Source organism: Microtus ochrogaster, unplaced genomic scaffold (assembly GCF_000317375.1).
Source record: "Microtus ochrogaster isolate Prairie Vole_2 unplaced genomic scaffold, MicOch1.0 UNK4, whole genome shotgun sequence".
In the NCBI taxonomy this organism is placed as follows: domain Eukaryota; kingdom Metazoa; phylum Chordata; class Mammalia; order Rodentia; family Cricetidae; genus Microtus; species Microtus ochrogaster.
The window spans coordinates 11,997,140-12,017,643 of NW_004949102.1; the positions used below are offsets into that span (position 1 = coordinate 11,997,140).

The 20,504-nt window shown below is 48.5% G+C and overlaps 1 protein-coding gene across 2 annotated transcripts in view; it reads right to left on the reverse strand.

Moving 5' to 3' along the window:
* Positions 1 to 679: 679 nt before the first annotated feature.
* Positions 680 to 20,504, reverse strand: part of Slc13a4 (solute carrier family 13 member 4) — a 39,859-nt gene continuing 20,034 nt past the window's right edge. The window contains exons 4-16 of one of the 2 annotated variants that reach the window (XM_005365823.3): positions 20,068 to 20,240; positions 19,609 to 19,663; positions 17,234 to 17,273; positions 15,940 to 16,020; positions 13,286 to 13,473; positions 12,508 to 12,627; positions 11,164 to 11,265; positions 9,534 to 9,635; positions 8,724 to 8,821; positions 8,390 to 8,514; positions 5,432 to 5,593; positions 4,065 to 4,202; positions 680 to 1,817 (exon numbers count right to left, since the gene is read on the reverse strand). In XM_005365823.3, coding sequence (XP_005365880.1) covers positions 1,680 to 1,817; positions 4,065 to 4,202; positions 5,432 to 5,593; positions 8,390 to 8,514; positions 8,724 to 8,821; positions 9,534 to 9,635; positions 11,164 to 11,265; positions 12,508 to 12,627; positions 13,286 to 13,473; positions 15,940 to 16,020; positions 17,234 to 17,273; positions 19,609 to 19,663; positions 20,068 to 20,240 — 1,522 coding nt within the window. In that variant the 3' untranslated portion in view covers positions 680 to 1,679. Of the gene's footprint in view, positions 1,818 to 4,064; positions 4,203 to 5,431; positions 5,594 to 8,389; positions 8,515 to 8,723; positions 8,822 to 9,533; positions 9,636 to 11,163; positions 11,266 to 12,507; positions 12,628 to 13,285; positions 13,474 to 15,939; positions 16,024 to 17,233; positions 17,274 to 19,608; positions 19,664 to 20,067; positions 20,241 to 20,504 lie in introns of both variants that reach the window. The other variant, XM_026788598.1, reaches the window with a different exon arrangement.

The following is a 20,504-nucleotide window of genomic DNA, read 5'->3' on the forward strand; positions in this document are numbered from 1 at the left end:
CTTTCCCCGAGGAAGACTCAGATCATGGAAGGTGGCCAGCAATTCCAAGTACACTTGCTTGAGCCAACTTTTCTCTGTCTTTTTAAAACCTCCTCTACTCCCTGAATCACGTCACCAGTACTTTTCTTGTCTAACCCAGGGTCTAGGAGTTCTGTAATGGTTCAGAACTGTGATGAGCCGTCCCAGCAATAGGAGAAACACCCTGACTCAAAAACGCTTTGAAGCAAATTGCTTTGGGATGCCACTGCTCTCAAGCCAGCTATACTATTGGCATTGTGGATAGGCTTGTGAAATCTTCACTGTTGTGATTGGCCAAATACTGGCTGTGCTAATTAGTAAGGTAGAACTGGTCGTATTCCTGGTTAAACCTGGTCGGTCACATTCTGTGGCGCCTGGAAGCATCGGCTGGCACACAAGGGACTTCACAACTCAGACACGTGGTAAGCTACATGTGTGCTTTAACAGATAAAGTGTCCCGAGAAAACCGCTGTCAGTGGTAAACTGAAATCAGTTATAGCAGTGTAGTTCCGCAGGGGGCTTTTCTAAGACAGGTTTAACAAGCAACCGAGAGTGAAACCAGAAGCACAAACAGAAGGGATGGAGGTCTCCATCTAGCTGTCCAGCAAGGGCATCTGACGCGGTTCCCCAGCAGAAGGAGTAGACCTTGCTTTGCAGTGGCTTTTTTTTTCCCCATCAGAAACATTTATTGAACAGTTAGAGTTTAATATATTATAAAGAACCCAAAACACCTCTTTTCCCTCAAAGGTCTCAGGGATGCATAGGAAGGCCTGGCAGGGCCTTTGGGCACTACTTGGAACTTGGTGTTCTCAGAAACAAACTAGTCATTAAATGGAGAAGCAAGTATAACATCAATAACACTGTGGTCTTAACAGGAGGTTTGGTCTCCCTCATGAGACAGATGCGAACCTTTTCCCTCCCTCACCACACTCACAAGGCAATACATTTCTGGTTAATGACAGCGCATTGAGAGGCTGATTCCACAATGTTTTGTTTTGTTTTGTTTTGCCCCCCTCTTACCTTTGATGTGATAAGGCCAACCTCTTCCTAAAGGGGCATATCATTTCTTTACAGCAATCTGGTGCCAAGGGAAAGGGAACCACTAAAGAGAAAAACTTAGGCAAGCAAAATTGATGGAAGTACAGGTCACCGCTAAGAGGACCTCTCCAGGGTTGCCTTTTTCTAGACACAGGTAAAAATGCTTGAGAACACTAGGAAAGGCTTTCCCCCAGAAGAGAGGTCACAGGTCTCGTGGTCTGTGTAGGCAGAGTGCTCTGCTATCTCCGATCCCTAGGAAGGGGCAGGGAGCATAAAACCTGGTGTGGCCAGTCAGTTTGTGAGGCTCCCCTCAGGGAACTAAGGCTTGTAGTGTTTTTTGGTCTCAGGAAGAGTTAGGGTTGGACACAGAGAGAGAGAGAGAGAGAGAGAGAGAGAGAGAGAGAGAGAGAGAGAGAGAGAGAGCGCAGCTGTAGGCTTTCTTGAGAGTTGGTTCTAGGGGAAGCAGGCAGTCTGGGAAGGAGACACGCCCACACATCTGGTGGCAGGTGGAGGAATCTGGTGACAGGGATGTCCTCCACACGGGTCTGGGCTGTGCGAGCCTGCTGGCTTCGGTTGCCTGTGGCTCAGCTCCGGATGTGCTGGTTAACTGTCCACCAACTGCGTTAGGTCTGATCGGTGATGTTGCTGACCTTAGCCCAGGCTGGGAAAGTGTCCAAGTGGAAGAGGCTAACTCCCCAAGTATTGATGGCCACCATCACTATCACCAGGCCGATGACATTGACTCCCAGGCCAGCTTTCACCTGTGGGACAAAAGCCAGAAAAACGCTGAGCCAACAGTAGCCAGATTGCCCCATAGTGAGCCCTTCCCAGGCCCAGCCTTAGCCTCCCCCCCCCCCTGTCTGATTTCTCCCAGCAGCTGCTTAGACTGCTCTTGCTCAGTTCTGTACCCTTCTGTGGCAGGACCAGAAAGGCAGTGGGGGAGGGGTTGGTGGGGGGCGGGGAGAGGGATAAGAATCACCTCCTTGCCTATAGCACTCTCCCATCATTAAGTAGAAGCCTGGGAAGTCTGTGAAGTTACCCAAGAAACCAGGTCTGAGGAGTGTTGTTATTTGTGTAACAGAGTGATGGGGAAATATATTTAGCATAAGCAGATCTCCTGAGCAGGAATGCAGAACCTCCTAAGTGCTCACGGACATTAAGAATTAAGTGGCTGTTTTTGCCACTGTTACTGTTCTTTTGGAAACTACAACTCCCAGGCTCCTCCTGGACTATGGATACCTGTGCGCACACCTGCGCGCAGGTATGGGACATCCTTCCCAGACACCCTTGCGCTCCCCGTTAAAAGGCAGGGCCACACGAGGCTCGCTCTCTCGTTTGCCTTTCCTCGTGTGTCCTGCACGTCTCTCTGCCCTTCTGTGTTTCCCTCCCCCATTAAAGTGGACCCACGTGGGAGCCGCCGTGTCGTGTCTGTGTTTGTTCCGCCGTGTGTGTCTGTCCTGTGCCCCATGTTCAAGAAGAACACCCCTGCATTTATTAAATTTTTTTTAAGAAGAACAGTTACCATCTCTTGCCCCCCAACAGCTGAGGGATGTAGAGTACCTTGGGTTACTTAGGGAAGTAGCTTCCTCTGGCGTGTGTGTGTGTGTGTGTGTGTGTGTGTGTGTGTGTGTGTGTGTGTCCCGCATCTAGAGTAACATAGACCTGCTAGCCCCAGGGGACCTTTGCTTCTTCCTTCAAAGGCAAGTGTACTTCTGACAAGTCTCATTTCTCCGTCATCGACCCACAGGCCGATGATGTGAAGGTCGGTGACTGGTTGAACTGGGACCCAAGCAGGTCCTCTAACTAGTAGGAAGCCGGGGAAAATGGATGCTGGAAAATTGTTCAAAACCCACCACTAGCCTTCTGCCTAGGACCTGAACTTCTCAGGCATCCTGCGCCCTGTTGTGTGAGGCATGGCCCAGGCTTTCCAGCAGATGGTGGAAGGGTCTTGCGTACTAAATTCAGGTTCCGTGGAATGGAAAGGGACCACAGGTTCCGTGGAATGGAAAGGGACCACAGGAAGTACCTGCTTGGAATCATCAGGTGAAGAAACTGGAGATTTAAATTAGCATCAATCTAGGAACGGAACCTGACACTGGCTCACTTCCTGTCTTCTAGTCCCTGCATTAAGTACTGTCTCTGATAACGTAAAGGCCAGGGGTAAGAGGTCAGCCACACAGGGGAAGCAGAGGCAAGAGAGTTGAGGCAGAACTCAGCATGAACAGCCTATAGTGCTGCAGTAAGAGGGGAGGGGAGTGGCCATGATCTCCCGCCCCGAAGTCACCCCCTTGAAGAGCCATTTTAATGGTGAAAAAGATCTTCAAAACTTGTGTGGCCACTGAGGAAAAGTTTCACCTCATCAAGGGTGATCCTGCTTCAGACTGTTGGGCCTCAGGGCTTTGTGTTAGTTGGTTTAATATCTCCTCACACTGTGGTCAGCTTTGGGGACTGAGATCAGCCGTAATTATAGGCTGAGAGAGGAATGTGGGTCTGCCCACCACTAATGGCAGCCACAGACTGTCTCTGCACAGCCACCTCCTGGGACCCAGCTGGAAACCAGAGTCTGGGGAGGAGACATTTTAATTTGTATTGCTGCCTTCAGGGCTCCCTCGCTTGGGCAAGAACTGAACAGAAGGATTCTGTTCTCACAAGACACCTTTCACCAGAGATCATGCAGTTTCTCATACTCCATGGTCTCCGAATAAATCAGCACTTGTCCAGGAAAGGTTTGCGCAAGCTCATGCCTTCTAGAATGAGGCCAAAGCCTGTGCCCTGGTAGCTTTCTCTATCCCCGGGCCTGCTTTTTTTCCAGATGAGAGTTAGGGAAAGCCCATCACTATTCTGGAACTTACAGGCCAACCTAGAACCCTTTGATAGGAATCGATCTTTCCACACACCAGAGAGTGCTGGGAGCCTGCTATGAAATCAGAGATTCCAGGAGAAGTCCACACAGCGAACCATCCCTGCCCTCGTGGAATGGGGCCTGGCAGAGGGCACCCACAGCTCACCATGTCTTTGATCTGGCAGTGCCCATAGCTGAAGACGATGGCATTGGGGGGGTTGCCCACAGGTAACATCACAGCAAAGGAGATGGACATGGTGACGGGGACCAGGGTGTATAGTGGATTGATGTGTAGCGTTTCCGACTAGAAGAGAAAAGTTCACAGTGACGTTAACTCTGAGAAGAGGTTGGCATGGCCTGTGCTCTCAAGGTGGCGTGGTGTTGAACACCATGTTCTGGGGCATGTTCTTGTTAGTTCCCTTCCCTCTGGGGCAGAAACTCTGAGGCAATTCCAAGGATGGATGTTTGAGCTTTGGGTGGGGGTGGGGAAGGACATCTTATACTTTATGTTTATTTTACGTGCATTGGTGTTTTGTCTGCATGTATGTCTGTGTGAGGGTGTCAGATCTTGGAGTTACAGACAGTTGTTAGCTACCATGTGAATGCCAGGAATTGAACCCTGGTCCTCTAGAAGAGCAGTCAGAGTCCTTAACCACTGAGCCATCTCTCCAGCCCCCCCCCCTTTTTGCAATTTATTTTTTTTAATTGGGAGGAGACATCTTAATGAACTGGTTCTTGAAGTTCATTCTTTAGCTAAGAAATCCCTTCTTTAAGAAAATCTCGAGAATAAATCTCAATTGAAGTGGCTTTAGTTGAAGCAAGAATCCCTCACCGTTGGGGTGTAGATCTGAGGGGCTCTCCCACCCTGGAACATAGTTTAGTTGCTCTCTTTGGGATTTGAATCCATGGCCTTGCTTTCAGTATTGGCGTGTTTTAAGAAAATGGTCTTGAAGGGCACCATGGCACATGGATTTAAATTCAGCACCCCTCCCAGTACTGGCAGGCAGAGGCAGATGGAGACATCTGAGCAGAGGGCAGAGAGCAGCCGTGAGAGCTGTCGTTTCCCGAAGCAGGAAGGATCTTTGTAGGTTGGTAGGGCCTTCATGCCCTACGCTTCCAGGGGCAGCATTCAATCAAATGTATTTCCTTGGGGACTTCGACACTTGCTCCACCCATTAAAACCTGGTCTGAGGTCATGGAGTCAGGCTGATATTGGAGGTGGTGCCTGTTCAAGCTATGGTCTTGTGTATTGTTTTCCTGAGATGACTTCAGTATGCAGCCCAGGCTGCCTTCAAAGAAATTAATTCTGCTTTTTTTGAAAAGTGTTTCTAAACTATTGATATATTAATGTATAATTTTATTTTACTAATTGTCATTTTAAAAACTTCGCTACTTAAACTACAGATTGAATACCAACCAGTGAAAGTGGCGGGCAGTGAGAGAGGAATAGCTATAGGAACAGTTCCCCAGGCCAGGCTTGGCACTGAGGCCCTGGGGCACACGTCTGGCTATCAAGGAGTCTCAGCTACTCACCAGGGTGCACAGGATGGGCAGGAAGATGGTGATGGTGGCTGGATTGCTGACAAACTCTGTGACAATGGACACCAGGACACATGCCAGGAGAGTGATAGCCCACGGTGGGAGGCTGCTCAGAGACAGCATCTGGTGCCCTATCCACGTGGAGAGGCCGGAGCTCTGCAGAGGAGTTGGGGTGGTGAGAAGGAAGGAGCAAAAGCCAGTTCCAGAGGGGTCGGGAACGCTGCCTGGGAGGGCTACCAGGCCTCTTCTGACCTCTCTGGCCTCTCCAGAGTCACACTGAGTTCATGAGTAGATCAATTTTATAGTTTAGAAATGTCCTTAAAATGGACAGCATTCTATCTTTGGGTTCCTGGTCATGGGGTGTTAGAGCCACCCACCTTGGCCACAAGATCCTCCCCAGGCAGAATTGGGGGTCTTTACCCCCAGCTTTGCACTTCAGGGTTACTCATCCTTCTTCCACCCTCTGACAACCTCACTCCGTGCAGCCCCCTCGCAATGGTGAGGGCTATCCTTCCTCTCCTAAATAATGGCCAATGACATCATCGAGTTTCTGTACTAAAACATCCCAGGTCGCCATATGCATTTTTTTCTCTCTTCTCTGTGACTGACACACTCAGACTCTTCCTAGAGCATCCCAGAGACTGAAAAGGTGATAAAGAAATGGAGAGTGGGCAGGGGGCAAGGTGGACTATTTCATAACCCATCAAGCTTAAGGATCACTTCCATGTGGCTGGGCGGCAAGCCCTCTTCGTTCCTCTTCGCTAAAGTCATCGAGAGCTCATGGATCTCCAGGGAACTCTCACCACACCACGGCAAGCTCACAGTCTAGTGATGACCAGAGCCCTGCACAGTTCTCTCTGCTCTAACTGAGGTGTGTGGAGGGCTCTGAGAGCGGCCCACACAGTAGTTGGTGTTGGCTAATAATTCATACAGCTCCTTGCAGCCTCTGGAAGCTGTCGTTCTTCCTTCTTCTAACACATTATTACACCAAGAGAATGGTACAAAGGCTGGAAGAGCCACCAGATGAGCTATAAACTGTGTTAGGAAACGATTGAGTTTTACTTATGATGTTATCCAGGTAATACTTATAAACTAAAGTAACATAAGGATAACTAGTTTTCCAACAAATTGTTTATACTAAAGTTTGAAATAAATTGATAAATTATGGTGCCAAGTCAGAAGAAGCACAATGAAGGACGTCTTCCTTTTTAAAAGACTTGGTTGAAAATGCTTTACAGTAGAGTTTCCTTACTTGTGTCAACACTCTGAAATAGTTTCAGACTCAGTAGGAATGGCACAGATTTTACCTGAATTGCTCTAGAATCAAAGCTAGCTGAGTCAGAAGGGTTTACAGGGACAGGACCGTGGTGTCTATAATTTATACACAGTTTTGATGGAAAAAGGAATAGGTCATGTCAGGGAAGGTCCAGGCCAAATGAATAACTGAAATGCAATAAAAGACAATATAAAACCCTGAGCACAGAGTCAGAAATGTTAACAGCATAGACACAGGGTGGTTGAAAAGGACTGAGGTTTATAGCGGCCCCTAATGCAAAGAATTAGAGCTGCAAGTGATTGCAGTTTCATTGTAGATGTGGACACATGTGCCCAGGTAGCCTCAGAAAAGCTCCTATGCTTTTCTGCATAGCAACTGCAGGCGGATGCTGCCGTCAGGGAAAGAGGAGGGCTAGCTAATATAATTAACCTATAGATAGATCGGCCACCCGAGGACCATATTTAAATACAGTGGCAGAAAACTTCAGTGAGTCCTGAGTGAGACCAGAAATTGTATGTAACCTCTGAGAATGGTTAAAGGAGCTAGGGACTTTTCGCTGGGGGAAAAAAGTCTAATAAGAACCTATTGGTTACATTAATAACTATTACCTGGAATTCTAGACGACAGCCAGAACCGACACTGACGACACACAAAGAAGAAAGAACAACTTGACTGGAAAATGAGTAACTGTTCTTTGTATAGGGAGTGCCCAGTCAGTGGAGGCGTGCAAGGATGCTGTCCTGGGGCGAATACTCAGGGGGTAGGAAACTGGCCTCAGTGTCCCCTGAGGTTCCTTCCTGTATAGGAGTCTGGCTGGCTGCCAGTGGTGAGATAGTATTGAGGCCCAAAAGGAATGGTACCAGTTTGGGGCTGAAGAGGGCTCTGCAGAGAAGACACTTATTCTTGCAGGGGACCTGGTTTCAGTTCCCAGCACCCACATGGTGGCTCACAACCAACCCTAACTCCAGTTCCTGGGGATCTAATGTCTTGTGAACTCTGCAGACACCAGGCACACATATGGTGCATATACATACATGCAGGCCAAACACTCATATACATAAAATAAATTCTAAGGTGGAAAATATACCAAGTTTGGGGCAGGTGAGTGCATGCAGCCAAGGTGGAGGGAGAAGCAGTCTGAACCTCAGACTGACTAATTCACAGGATTCTTTCCTTCACAGAGGGCTAATGGTAGAAGAGCTTCCATTATTCCCACCAGTCTCACTCAAATGATCCCATGCTGGGCGTTCTCAGCCAGGAAGCCAAGCAGACGTAGATCCGCTTCTGCTAGGATTCCCTGGGAGGCTCAGTCCAGGCATGTAGATGGTCAGAGGGACAACCTACTGAGTTGTCATTTGGGGTCTCTGTGAACATTTGTGACCAACCTCCTGTCAGTGAGACCCCAGAAAGGAGATGCCTATAAAATCCCCACTTCCTTTTGCTTGTGACAGTGTGGGGGTTGCAAAGGAGGTATCAATATCTGTGCTGACTTGTGGCGCCAGCTAAGATGGCCAGGGAGGAACCAGCGTCTGCTCTACCATGTTGCCGTCCTTCCTAGTGACTTGGTGGTCACTATGCTCTCCCTTGGTCACTTCTAGTCTCTCCTTCAGGGTTGTAATGGACTCCCAGGAAGCTTCTGGACCGATATTTGACCAAGAAGAGAGCTGAATTGTTACCTTGCTGCCAGATGCCAGGGCATAGCCTCCTCCCACCAGGATGACAATCTCCCAGGGCATCGTTTTCTGGAAGTCCTTCCAGGTGATGATGGGCTCGATCCCCTGGGTGGGCTCCTGGCTTGCCCCTGGATCACAGAGAGGAAGAAACGGATGCAGGTAAAACCCTGGAGGCATGACGGTTTGTGGAGAAGAGCCTAGCTAATGTAGAAATTCCAGGGGTTGGGAGCTAGCTATCTGGGTTGGAGTCTGAAGGGCCTCGGAAAGTCGCTTGGCCGTTCTGACTTGGTATTCTCCTATTAAAGCCACCCTGACTCTGTCCCTGAGTCTTTCTCACCGTCTCTCTTCTTCCCAAAGCACGGCTTCTTCGCTGGAATGAGAAAGAGCAGGAAGCCGAGGAACACAGAGACCGTGGCATCGGTGCGGTAGCCTTTCCTAGCAAAGAGAACACGGGGCAGGAGGAGGAGAGTCAGGAATCCTCGAGAGCCACGCCAAGTCTCAGGACAGGTTGTGGGGACAGAGCACCGCTTCGCAGGACACAACCCAGCAGTGGCAGCAACCTGTTTGCCGGTTGCTGGGCTGTGCTATGGTGCATTTACAGGGAGGGTTAAGGTCTGGAGACAGCCTCCCTAAGGGAGGTGTCTTAGTGTGACGTGACATCGGGTAGTGCTTGAGCTGAGTGATCAGAGTTCTTTAGATAATAACGAAGCATGGGCCTCTCCCCTGGGGGGGGGACCACACCTCCAGGCTGGTGCTGGGAGAGCTTGTAAATCTGCAGTGGTGGCCTGGGACCCTATGTGTACCTCGCCTGGTGGCTTCTTTCTCCACAGGGCTCTGAGGCCACAGTCTCATAGCTATTCCTTTACAGAGGTTTCCCCCTTAACACGCTCAGCGTCTGGGAAATGGGTGAGGCCCCAAGCATGGTTCTGTAAGCTTGACTAAGGTTACATAGTAAATGGCAGCCCCTGGTTCCAACCCTAGACAGGGACTCCCAACACTGTGCTAGCTTCCTGGTTCCATACTGCCTCTTCCCTAGAAAGCATGGATTTCCCAAGGGGCAAAATGCTTCCTGGGGTTTATGTAACCTGTGGTTACAGCTTGAGGGATGAGTGAGGATGGGGGTTCCGGAGGAAACAGCATTTCTTACTTTTCAAAGAAAGAATCCCAGCCAGGGACAAAGCCAGGCTCCCTGGTAAACCACAGCACTGTCATCAGGATGAAGAAAAAAGCAGTCACCATTTCAGGGTAGCTGTCAAAGAAAGCACGAAGAGCTGCTTTAAGAACTGGGAACTTAGCTTTCTCACGTGGCTTCTGGAAGCTCCTATCCAGACCACCAACACTGACGACATGAAACACAGAGGCTACTTAAGTACTACACTGGCTGGCAGTGAATTAGGAAACACACTGACAGGGATGCTAGAGGCGACAGAAGCCATGTTTCCTGGAGAAAGGTAGGTGGGAGGGAGAGGGCACAGCGGTGTTGTGAATAAGACAGCTTAATCTTCACTCCCAGGAGAGCGCCATACAGTGAGCATCCTCAGATTCGGCCGGTGGGAGCACACACTGCTACCAACCAGTGTTTTAGGGAAATTTACCATACACCTTGGGAGCTTTAATTTTGGTTATTCCCTTCACCCAAGACAATAACTGGCAATGCACAGTTATTATTACCTATTGAGAAGGGATCAGCAGTGTTGTTTATCCAATGAGGTTCTGTGACAGTGAGTACATTTTGGTATTACCATTAAAATGAGATCCAACCAGTAATAGTCTTGTTGCCATGGCAGAATGAATGACATGGGCCATAATCTGAGCAGAAGGTTAAGTGAAAATAGCATATACAACTACGTTCAGTATGAATGTTATAATATATATATATATTAGGTATGCATATATACATATAATTATAATATGCATAGCCTATAGTACTGAAGTTTGAACCCAGGACTTCATGTATGCTTAGCAAGTGCTTTACCATTGAGTTAACTTTCGCAGCTCACGTTGGCTTTAATTTGAAACAGTCTAAGTTGCCCAGTCTGGCCTTGAACTTACCTTCTTGCCTCAGCCTTTGGAGTTAATTGAAATTGTAAATCCAGCTTAATCATATAATTTACACATACACACGAAAGGAATATATTATGCTAGCAATTAAAACAAGGATACAAGTCCATTTTACTTTTTCCTTATACATTCCTATATTTTATAAATGGCATACCATGAACATTTATTCCTTTTATAAATTAAAAGCTTTAAAAATATCATTTCTATCTGATTTTTTTCACTCAAAGTTCAGTATAGGGAGCACTCTGAGAGAGGACATATAGCCTTGGCCAGAAGGCTGTATGGGACACTGTAGGAATATTGACAGAGTGTTAGTCTAGTTGGTAGTGATGTCCTAGTATTGATTGCCTATCTTCAAGTCTGTGTTTTATGCTCTAAATATAGCACCGAGGTCCCCACAGCTGGATCACTATTGAGACATGTAAAAATCCCTGACTTTACAAGACTCCATCAGTGGCTGTGTTTTCTTTCTGTTGAATTTTCTTGAACTGTCCCATTAGATCCTTCACCCCATCCCTTGGACTGAACACAGAAGACAGAAGAGGGGAGTCACTAAAAGCCGGGCCAGCATGGCTCTGACATTAAATAGCACCATCTGAATGCTTAGATGTGGAGTTCTGGAAAATTCTGCCAGTGTGGGGGACTGTCAGGACCAAGGCAGCTGGTTCCCCTCACTGTTGGCACTGGACGGGCGAAAGGGGAACGGCAGTTCTTACCTGATGTCTCCCAGCTTTTCGTATTCCTCCCGGATCCTCTTCTCCGACAGCTCTTCCCGTTTGGTCTTCTTCTTCTTGCTCAGAGAACAGGTCTCTTTAAAGCTAGGAAGGGAGAGTAAGCACAAAGGTAAAATACGCTTCTGAGGTCAGATATACCGCTTGTCTTCTGTGTGGTCACCTTGTCCTCTTCACACAACGCTGCCCGCCCTCCTGTTCGCACAGCTTCTGTCTGCCTAGTTACCCAGCCCCTCTTAGGCCTTCCCCTGGCCATGGTTATATCCATGAGGACATAGTTGGGGTGTGGGCTTATGTCTTACAGAGGTAGCTGGGTATTTATGTCTAGTTGTTTTCATACACCTAAGTATGTGAGTAGAGTTGGAGTGTTGATTGTGTGTGTGTATGCATGCGAGTGTGTGTGTGTGTGTATGTGCAGACATACTTATTTGTCTAGAGACAAGGTTTGTCTGGGGTAAAGGTAGGTACTAGTTTTATGTTACAATATTGGCCTGTTGTGTACAGCGATCGCTGGTTTGACAATAAGCTGAGGAAAGAGTGATGGGTTCCGTAGGCGATTTACTAAGGAAACATCATATGTGTTTTCCACATTTGCATTTGAGGTTGATTAAATTTTAGAGTAGATGGATGGTTATTTTTTTAAATATTTATTTATTTATTATGTATACAAACATTCTTTTTTCTCTTTAAGATTTATTAACTTGTTATGTATACAGTGTTCTGCCTGCAGGCCAGAAGAGGGCACCAGACCTCATTACAGATGGTTGTGAGCCACCATGCGGTTGCTGGGAATTGAACTCAGGACCTTTGGAAGAGCAGGCAATGCTCTTAACCACTGAGCCATCTCTCCAGCCCAGATGGATGGTTATGAAGAGAAGACTTACTAAGCAGTTTAATATTAGAAATAATATCACAAGGGTCATGTCCAACTTGTCATTTTGAGAGATATGACGAGCACATTCCAAATAAACTTCTAAACAGAAATCACTCCTGTCTATAGAGTGAAAGCCAGGGCAGCTTAGACTCTTCTTCCTAAGAGCAGTTGAGGTTACTCTATGACTTAAGGTCAATGAAACTTCATCAGATACTCTCCAGGCTTTTGATAAACCAGACAGGTCTGTAAGCCAAGTGGTCAGAATTAAAACCATCTCACTGTGCACTGAGAAGTGCAGAGTTCATGAAATCTCCGAGTCTCCAGAAGAGACAATGTTCAGCTCAGTCTTGTCCCCTGCATCCCCAGAGCACAGGCCGTTGGGGCTGAGCCTGCCCACTTGCACCAGAGCCTCTGGAAGAACCTTGGTGTTTGGCCAGCAGGGCCCGAACACTCACTTGCAGCCCAGGAAGAGCCAGTGCATCCAGAACCAGCTGACCACCAGCATGAGGAGGGAGATAGGGAAGCTGAAGAGGAACCAGGTCCCGAAGTTCACCACCTCTGCTGCGGGGTACTGGCTGGAGGGGGAAGACCAGGGCAGGGGTAAGGAACACATGATATTTCCTCATGGTATCTGGGAGTGACAGCCAAGAGCTCCTTAGGAGACACACAGCAGGCCCAGGGCAGAGGAAGCTACAGTGACGCTTGACCAGGCATTAGCTCGAACTGTGCAGACTCGACCCAGCTCCTCCTTGTCACTGGCAGTCCCTCCTGAGACCACAGGGAGCTCCCTAAACCCCCTATTCTGTATTGTTCTCCAGTTTCCATCCAGAAAGGGTTTCCAGAACTAAAACTATGACATCCACCCTTACTTCAAACTCCTTGAAGGCTTCTCATGGCCTTTCTGGTGCTGGCCAAGCTTGTAGGTCTTGCCAGCCCTTTGCCAATCTGTTCCCCTTCCTTCCATCCTCCTGCCTCAGAGCCCTCACACCGCTGTGTGTTCTTCGGAAAGCTTCCATCTAGTTTCCCTTGCCTCATCATCCAGGTGGCCTCATTTCCTTCCTGCAGATGGAGGAGCTCCCTGGGCAGAATCCTGGACTGGTCTTGCCCTCCTCCACTGGCATGCCAGCCACTCCGCTCTGGTTCTGGCTCTGCCCCTGGCACTTAGCCGCATTCTGGTGTAGCCACCAATAGAGGGTTCTTACTTAGCACTTGCTGAGTGAACGAAGGACTTACTTGTTGAAATACTCTAGGAAGATGAGGCTGGTGGATGTGCCAATAATGGTGGTCAGGCCACCAATGGTGGCGGCGTAGGATATGCTCAGAGAAAGGCACTTGCAGATCATTTGGTCGTGGTGGGATCTGTACTTCTTCCTGTTCGGTTCTTGGTTCTTGGAGCTGGGGATCAGGACTCCCGACTTCTCCTACCAAAGGAAAAATCAGTGAATCTCCACGGTTAGCATGGGCTATCCAGGACCCGAAGCCAGAGAGGCTGGAGGCGCAATGGTTCAGTGGACAGGCGCTGAGTTACAGAAGAACCTAGCTTTCGTGAGATGATACACTTGAGCTCTCCCTCCCTGCGTCACTCTTTCTTCTCTCTTGCCTTCGGCCTTTCCCTTCCCTCTTTGCACATAAGCTCGGTCTTGGCATGGTCTTCTCAGCCTCGCTTGGTCCAGTTCATGGCCTCGAGGATGGACTAAAGAAGCAGGTGCCCCCATTCCTTCCAGGCTGGCTCCTCTCACTCTCCCGCTAACTCTTCTCATTTTTAAAGTGTTTTTTGACCCACGGTCAATTAGTCCAGTGTAGCCTCAAAATCACCATGTAGCTAAACTTGGTCTTAAATTCCTCATCTGGCTGCCTCCACCTTCCAAGTGCTGGGACTATAGGCAGGCACTACCATGCTGCAATGATACTTGGAGAAGTCTGGTACAAACATCAGCTCTCCAAGTCACAGGAAAACTGTTTTGTGGAAGTGGCCATCTTGCCATGCTTCTCATGGCCCTTAGCTCTTGTGAAATATTAATTTGAGATGTGTTATATTCATTTATGCTGTGGAATATTTGTTTAGTGATGCAAAGATGTGTCACACTCTGTGAAACTGTGTTATTTTGCCTGTCTAAAACACCTGATTGGTCTAATAAAGAGCTGAACAGCCAATAGCTAGACTGGAGAGGGATAGGCGGGGCTGGCAGGCAGAGTGAATAAGTAGGAGGAGAAATCGGGAAAAAGATCAAGGAGCCAGGAAAGGAGAAGAGAATATCAGGGTCCAGCCACCCAGCCACCCAGTCACCCAGTCACCCAGTCACCCAGCCACCCAGCCACACAGCCACCCAGTCACCCAGCTACCCAGCCACACAGCCACCCAGTCACCCAGTCACCCAGCCACACAGTCACCCAGCCACACAGCCACCCAGCCACACAGCCACACAGCCACCCAGTCACCCAGCCACCCAGCCACCCAGCCACACAGCCACCCAGCAACACACTCACACAGCCATAGAACCAGCCACGGAGTATGAAGGAAAGAGAGGTATATAGAACAGAGAAAGGTAAAAGCCCAGAGGCAAAAGGTAGATGGGATAATTTAAGAAAATCTGGCTAGAAACAAGTCAAGTCAGGGCTAGGCATTTATAAGAAAGAATAAGTCTCCATGTGATTATTTGGGGAACTGGATGGCAGACCTCCCAAACAGTAAAGAGAAAAAAAAATTCCCAACTACACTTAACTATTGTCTATCTTCTTCTGAAGACCAAAGTAAGGCATGGGCACTTCTAACCACTGAAAGATTCACTGCTTGCCTGAGCCACAAAGGACCACTTAGATTCTCTGGCTCAAGGATTTCCCATGATCTTTTCTTCTAATGGAATTTATACTGAAGCTGAATACATGAACTAACTGTAGCTTTTAACAGGTTTCCAATTCATAGCTGGAAGTCTACCAAGGGTTTAACTATGTGTGCACACTGCCTTGGAATTGAGATGCTGTGCTTCCCAGCACCCCACTGTTGACTCCTGATTTCATTGCTGTGCCTCATTTGCAAGAATGAAGTTCAAAATCACTACTTTGTTGAGCCAGGACTGTGGAGAACATGCCTAGCACTGGGCTTGGTACATGTTCTCAGAATAAACATTTCATAAATGGTGGCATTTATTCATGGTGGCAGTGAAGATGTAAAACGACGAGATCGGTGATGGATAAAAATGTCTGAAATCAAGGGCTATAGGTGCCCGATGCCTCTTCAGACCAGCCTCAGCATTGCTGTGTTTTGTTTTAGAGTTACAGCAACAGGAGAAGGCTCGTTTGTGCAGAAGAGCAACCGTGCTTGTAGGACACTAAGAGAGAATATTTACCGTGGGAACCAGTGAGATGGCTTCATGGGTTAAGGCAGAGAGAATATTTACCCTGGGAACTGGTGAGATGGCTTCATGGGTCAAGGCACGTGTCTCCAAACCCGATGACCTGAGTTAGATCCCTGGGACCTACACCGTAGATGTGGAGAACTGACTCCCCAAATTGTCCTCAGACCTCCACAGTTGTACCTGCATACTCCTGTGTGTGTGCGTGTATGCACTGCACTGCACACACACTGTGCACACACACTGTGCACACATACTGTGCACACACATACACACTCAATGTAATTTTAGAAATAAATATGTATACTGCCCTCAAAGAATCATTTGAACCTCATCTCTACTAACATTAAGCACTGACAGTTGAAAACCTGTGACCCAGAAAGTGGCACATTTTGGCTCTTGGTTCTGTCCATTGAGCTCAGGCACTTTCTTTCCATGGCACACATGACAGACACTAAGGACAGTTCACTAATGACAACATCAGGACCAGCACCTTTTGGAGGTAATAAGCTATTTCATATAGGGTTCAGTTACCTGTGATGAATGCTGCCTCTTTGGTTGCTGCTGGTTTGTTGTTTGGACAGGTTTGGTGACCATGGGCACACCGTTTAGGTTCTGCTGGAACAAAAGCCATCATGCTGTTAGGAAGAGCATGTGGTCCAAGTGCCTGGAGAGGTATCGCTTGACTGTCCCAGGGCTACCATAGGGACGCAGAGAGCAGAAGGCTGAGAGGTCATTCCTAAGGGCACCCCTACCCAGGGTCAGCATCCATCTTCACAGGCTCCATCCAGACAGGGGAAGAAGATTTGAAACCTGGGATCACCATTCTGTTCTTATAAGCAAGAAGAGCTTCCGGGAGTTTATCAGCAGGTGAAGAACTCTATTCTTTCCAAACTCAGGAAACATTAGAAATGATCTACCACAGTGAAATCCTCAGTTTGGCGGCTGGAGAGGAAGTTCAGCCATTAAGAGTATGACTGCTCTTGCAGAGGACTTGAGTTCAGTTCCCAGCACCCAGGTCACAACCACCTAGAATTTCAGTTCTAGGGGATCCGAAACCATCTTTGGGACTTTGCACGTCTCTGTACTTACATGTATACACACATATACACAGACACATACAGACATACACATAAAATCTTTTAAATAAAATATTTTTTTTAAACAATTGCACATAACCAGGCAGTGGTGGTACATGCCTTTAATCCCAGCACTCAGGGAGGCAGGAGTAGGCAGGTGAGTTCGAGGCCAGCCTGGTCTACAGAGTGAGTTCTAGGACGGCCAGAGAGATACACAGAGAAACCTTATCTCGAAAAAACCAAAATAAACAGACAAATAAGTAAAAAAAAAAAAATGCACAGTTTAGTTGGCCAGTTTCTCTTCTTGTGAAGAGATGTGAAACCTTCAAGGAAAGAGGATGAGTCTGGGCAACAGCACATGGGTAAACCATGCTCTCTTTAGCATGAAGATTTTGTGAATGGGAACCCCAATGAGAGGAACACAGTCCTGAGCTTGAACACGTGGCTCTTGAAATCAGAATGTCTGAATTTTGGTTTCCATTCAAAAGATTAACTTGTATTTTACTTATTTAACTTGTCTTGTTCAGCTACCCAGGACTCAGAGCTGGGGTTCAGAACCACTCACACCCTTGTTTGAAGCCCCACTGGCCCTTCTCATGTCCAGCCCGGGTGAGTTCAAGAGCCTTAAGCTTAAGTTCAAGGCCAGCACCGAGAACTACAGAAAAAGCTACCAGGCATCTCGGTGCCTCAGTTATCTTGAGGGAATTCCACGTGACGTCAAAGCCCAGGGCAGGGAACTGAGGCCATACCTTGTTCTGCATCAGAGAGGTGAAGTCTGCAGTTGGTGTGCTGAAAAGAAGCAAAAGAATCAGGGAGAGCCGAGTGGAGCAAGCGTGGCAGGAAGGGTGCTCTTCCTCGTGCTCAGTGTTTGGTATAAGGGTCTTAACGTTAGACTCAAGTTTTCTAGGCTCCAAAGAGGACCAATGTTTTCCTAGTCTTCCCTGACTCCTAAGATGCTCTAAGAGTCCAGGGGCTTGCTTCCTCCCAGGGACGGGCCAGCAGCTTCCTTTGAAGTGACACCAACACCCCTAATAATAGCAGATATGGAGTTCTGATTGGGTGCAGGCACTTAAATTCAAGCTTCATTCTTTACGACACCATCAACCTTCGTAACAGATCCAGGCCACCAGCATCCAGTTATACCACCTCTTAGCGCTAGGATGTCAGAAATGGGTGCCCGTGGGTCCCTCAAGTCTCATTGGAAAACCTGTGCCCGGATGGTACCCTTACTAGCTGTCTCAAGAAGGTCACAATCTAGAAACAGAAATGTGTTGCATGCTATCTAAGGTGACAACAGCAGGAAGGGCGGGCAGGGAAGAAAAAAAGATGAGGAAGAATTTGGGTCAGTAGCTGTACCTCAGGGAGGGGACAGTTAGCTGTATGCGCCCAGTCCCTCCCATACCTGTGGCTTCCCAGTCTTTCCCCTGAAGACAGAGGAAGATGGGAACAATCAGAAATCCCGACACACGGAGTTCTCAGTAGCTGTTTATAGTCTATGTCAGTTGTGCGGACTGTGGCCCTACCGGCTCACCCACTCTGAAGGCAGATGGCAGTGCTGGGCACTCACACAGGACATAGAGTCCAGAAACCATCAGTGCGTCAAGGCTGCATCAGAGGGAGCTGAAGAGGATGACAGTAAAAGGTGCTTTGGAGATTACATGAAGGACTCATGTTTGCTTCCTAGACTGGCCGAAGGGGGAAGCGAGGATCGCTTCAGAAGGCAGGGGAGGCACTGGTCACATGGAAGAGCACCAAATACCTGTGCTTCCATGAGCACAGTGGATCTTGGAGGACAAGGGACAGCTGAGCTTTTGTTTCAGACTTTTGGTACTGACACAGTGGAGTCAGAAGGGCCGGAGAGAATAGTTACTGTGGTCATAGGAGCAGCCTGTGTGCAAGTGGGCATGATGCCCATCTTCTCAGGGAGGGGACACACGGGAAGAAGCAGGACAGGAGCCATCTTGAAAAGCGTTGCCTAGAAAACAGTGACCACAGGAAACGAAGAGGCTGAACCGTCAGAACACTCATAAGAAGGGAGATATGTGGTCATCCAAGAGCCAAGAGCCATCTGGCCTGGGTGATGAAGAGGTCACTTCAAGGGGGTGACCTGTGAACCCTGGAGGTGGGCACCTACAAGTGACAGCTAGGGACTGGATCTCAGACAGGATTCTAGCCTGGAGCCTTTTTGCCCTTTGGTCTTTTCTGTAGCCTACATTTGCCCCAACTCTGGAGACGGCAGAAGCAACAGAGTGAGGGGACAGTAGGGGATGGGATGGGGGACAATGGAAGGTCAGTTCCTTTCCTCTCTTTCATCTCTTTCTTCTGCAGGCTTAGGCCCAGAGGGAACAGGTGTGGGCTCAAGGAGAGGAGAGAAGTTATAGAGAGAGCTGAGAGATTTGACATGAGCCTGGGCTACACTGCTGAGGGTCTGAAAACGGGATTCTTCTGCCTCTCTGAAAGGACCAGGAAAACGGTGGCATCTGCCTAAGATACCAGCAAAGGTGAAAGGCAGCAAGGCAATATATAAGTCATGATGGAGGACAAGGGTAAGACAAAGATGATAGTTCTGCCAGGTCCCCTCTGTGTCTGTCCAGCTATACAGGCTGACTTCACTCAGTGTGAGTTCTCTGTTTTTTGTTTGTTTGTTTGTTTGTTTTTAGTTTAAAAGGAAAAATTACAAAGACCCATCACAAAATACAACTTTTAAATGTGTAGTGTTCACTCTGGAATACCCGTAACAACCGTATTTGTATATAGGCTCTGGAAGGAGGTCAGCTGTGGGTAGATTCCACACATATGAACGCTGAAGAACATGTTTCTCTTTTCCTGGCTTTCTGGCTGTCTAGAGCATCATACTGTCCGCCACCAACTGTCCCCTGGTATTCTAATCGCATCAGTGTGGGTGAAATTGGCCTTGGCAGCCACAGGGCAGCTCCCACGTTTACTCAGATGTAACATCTTTTTATTCTTCCTCATCAAGATTTTGAGAAGTAGAGTCTATGGACGGAGACAAGCTGGTGAGCTTGGTACACCATATCTAAAGGAGATGCCTTTGGTCCTATCTTTCCTGGCCTCTCCGATGGGCCCAAGAAGCTCTGTCTGGGAGGAGGGAGGTCATACTCACTCTTCGTTGACAAAGATGAGTTCCACAGAAGTTTGTCTGTTGTTTACATCAAGACCTATTGTGGTAGAGAAACACAGGAAATGAAAACTGAGGCAGGAGTGGACCCTGTATGTGGAAGTCCAGGGGCTCAGGACAGGGTCAGAGGTGCGGTAGATGATCCCCTCCCCTTCTCTCTGGTCTGAGGGTACAGTGGGGGTGTAGATGCAGACAGACCCCAGAGTTTTGCAATAATGCTTGAGCACCTGGGACAAAGAGAAGGGGGGTACCTGTGAGCCAAGTAGGAAGGGAGAGTGTCCATGGGTTAAGGGTACTGGGGTTATGGCACCTGGCATGGGCAAAGTAGGGAAATAAAGAGGAGGGCATGGACACCAGGTTGGGCAGTGTTGCCGTGAAGACTCGCAGGGAATCCAGGGAGGAGGGCGGGGGAGCAGAGGGGAGCTGAGCTCCAGCGAACTGTACCCATGAGCTCGGCCTCCTCAGGGCTGGAGGTGCCCACTACCAGCTGCTCCTCCTCGGCGTTGATCAGCTCCTGCAGCACGGCCTCCACGATGGGCATCACCATGGCGGTGGTGGAGGTGTTGGAGAGCCACATGGACAGCATGGTGGTGCAGCACATGAAACACAGCAGCAGCCTGCGGAGGGTAGGGGCGATTGGCGTGGAGCATGCAGCTGTGGAACTCACAGCAGCAGCCTGTGGAGAGTAGGGGCGATTGGCGTGGAGCATGCCCCTGTGGAACTCATAGCCACAGACTTTGGAGGGCAGGGACGATTGGGGCAGAGCATGCAGTTGTGGAATTGGGCCTTATGACCCACAGGATACCTGCCAGCTTCGAGCTCCCAATGCTGGGTGCAGAGGAACCTTTATTTCAGCTTTGGTCCAGCGAACAATTTGCATT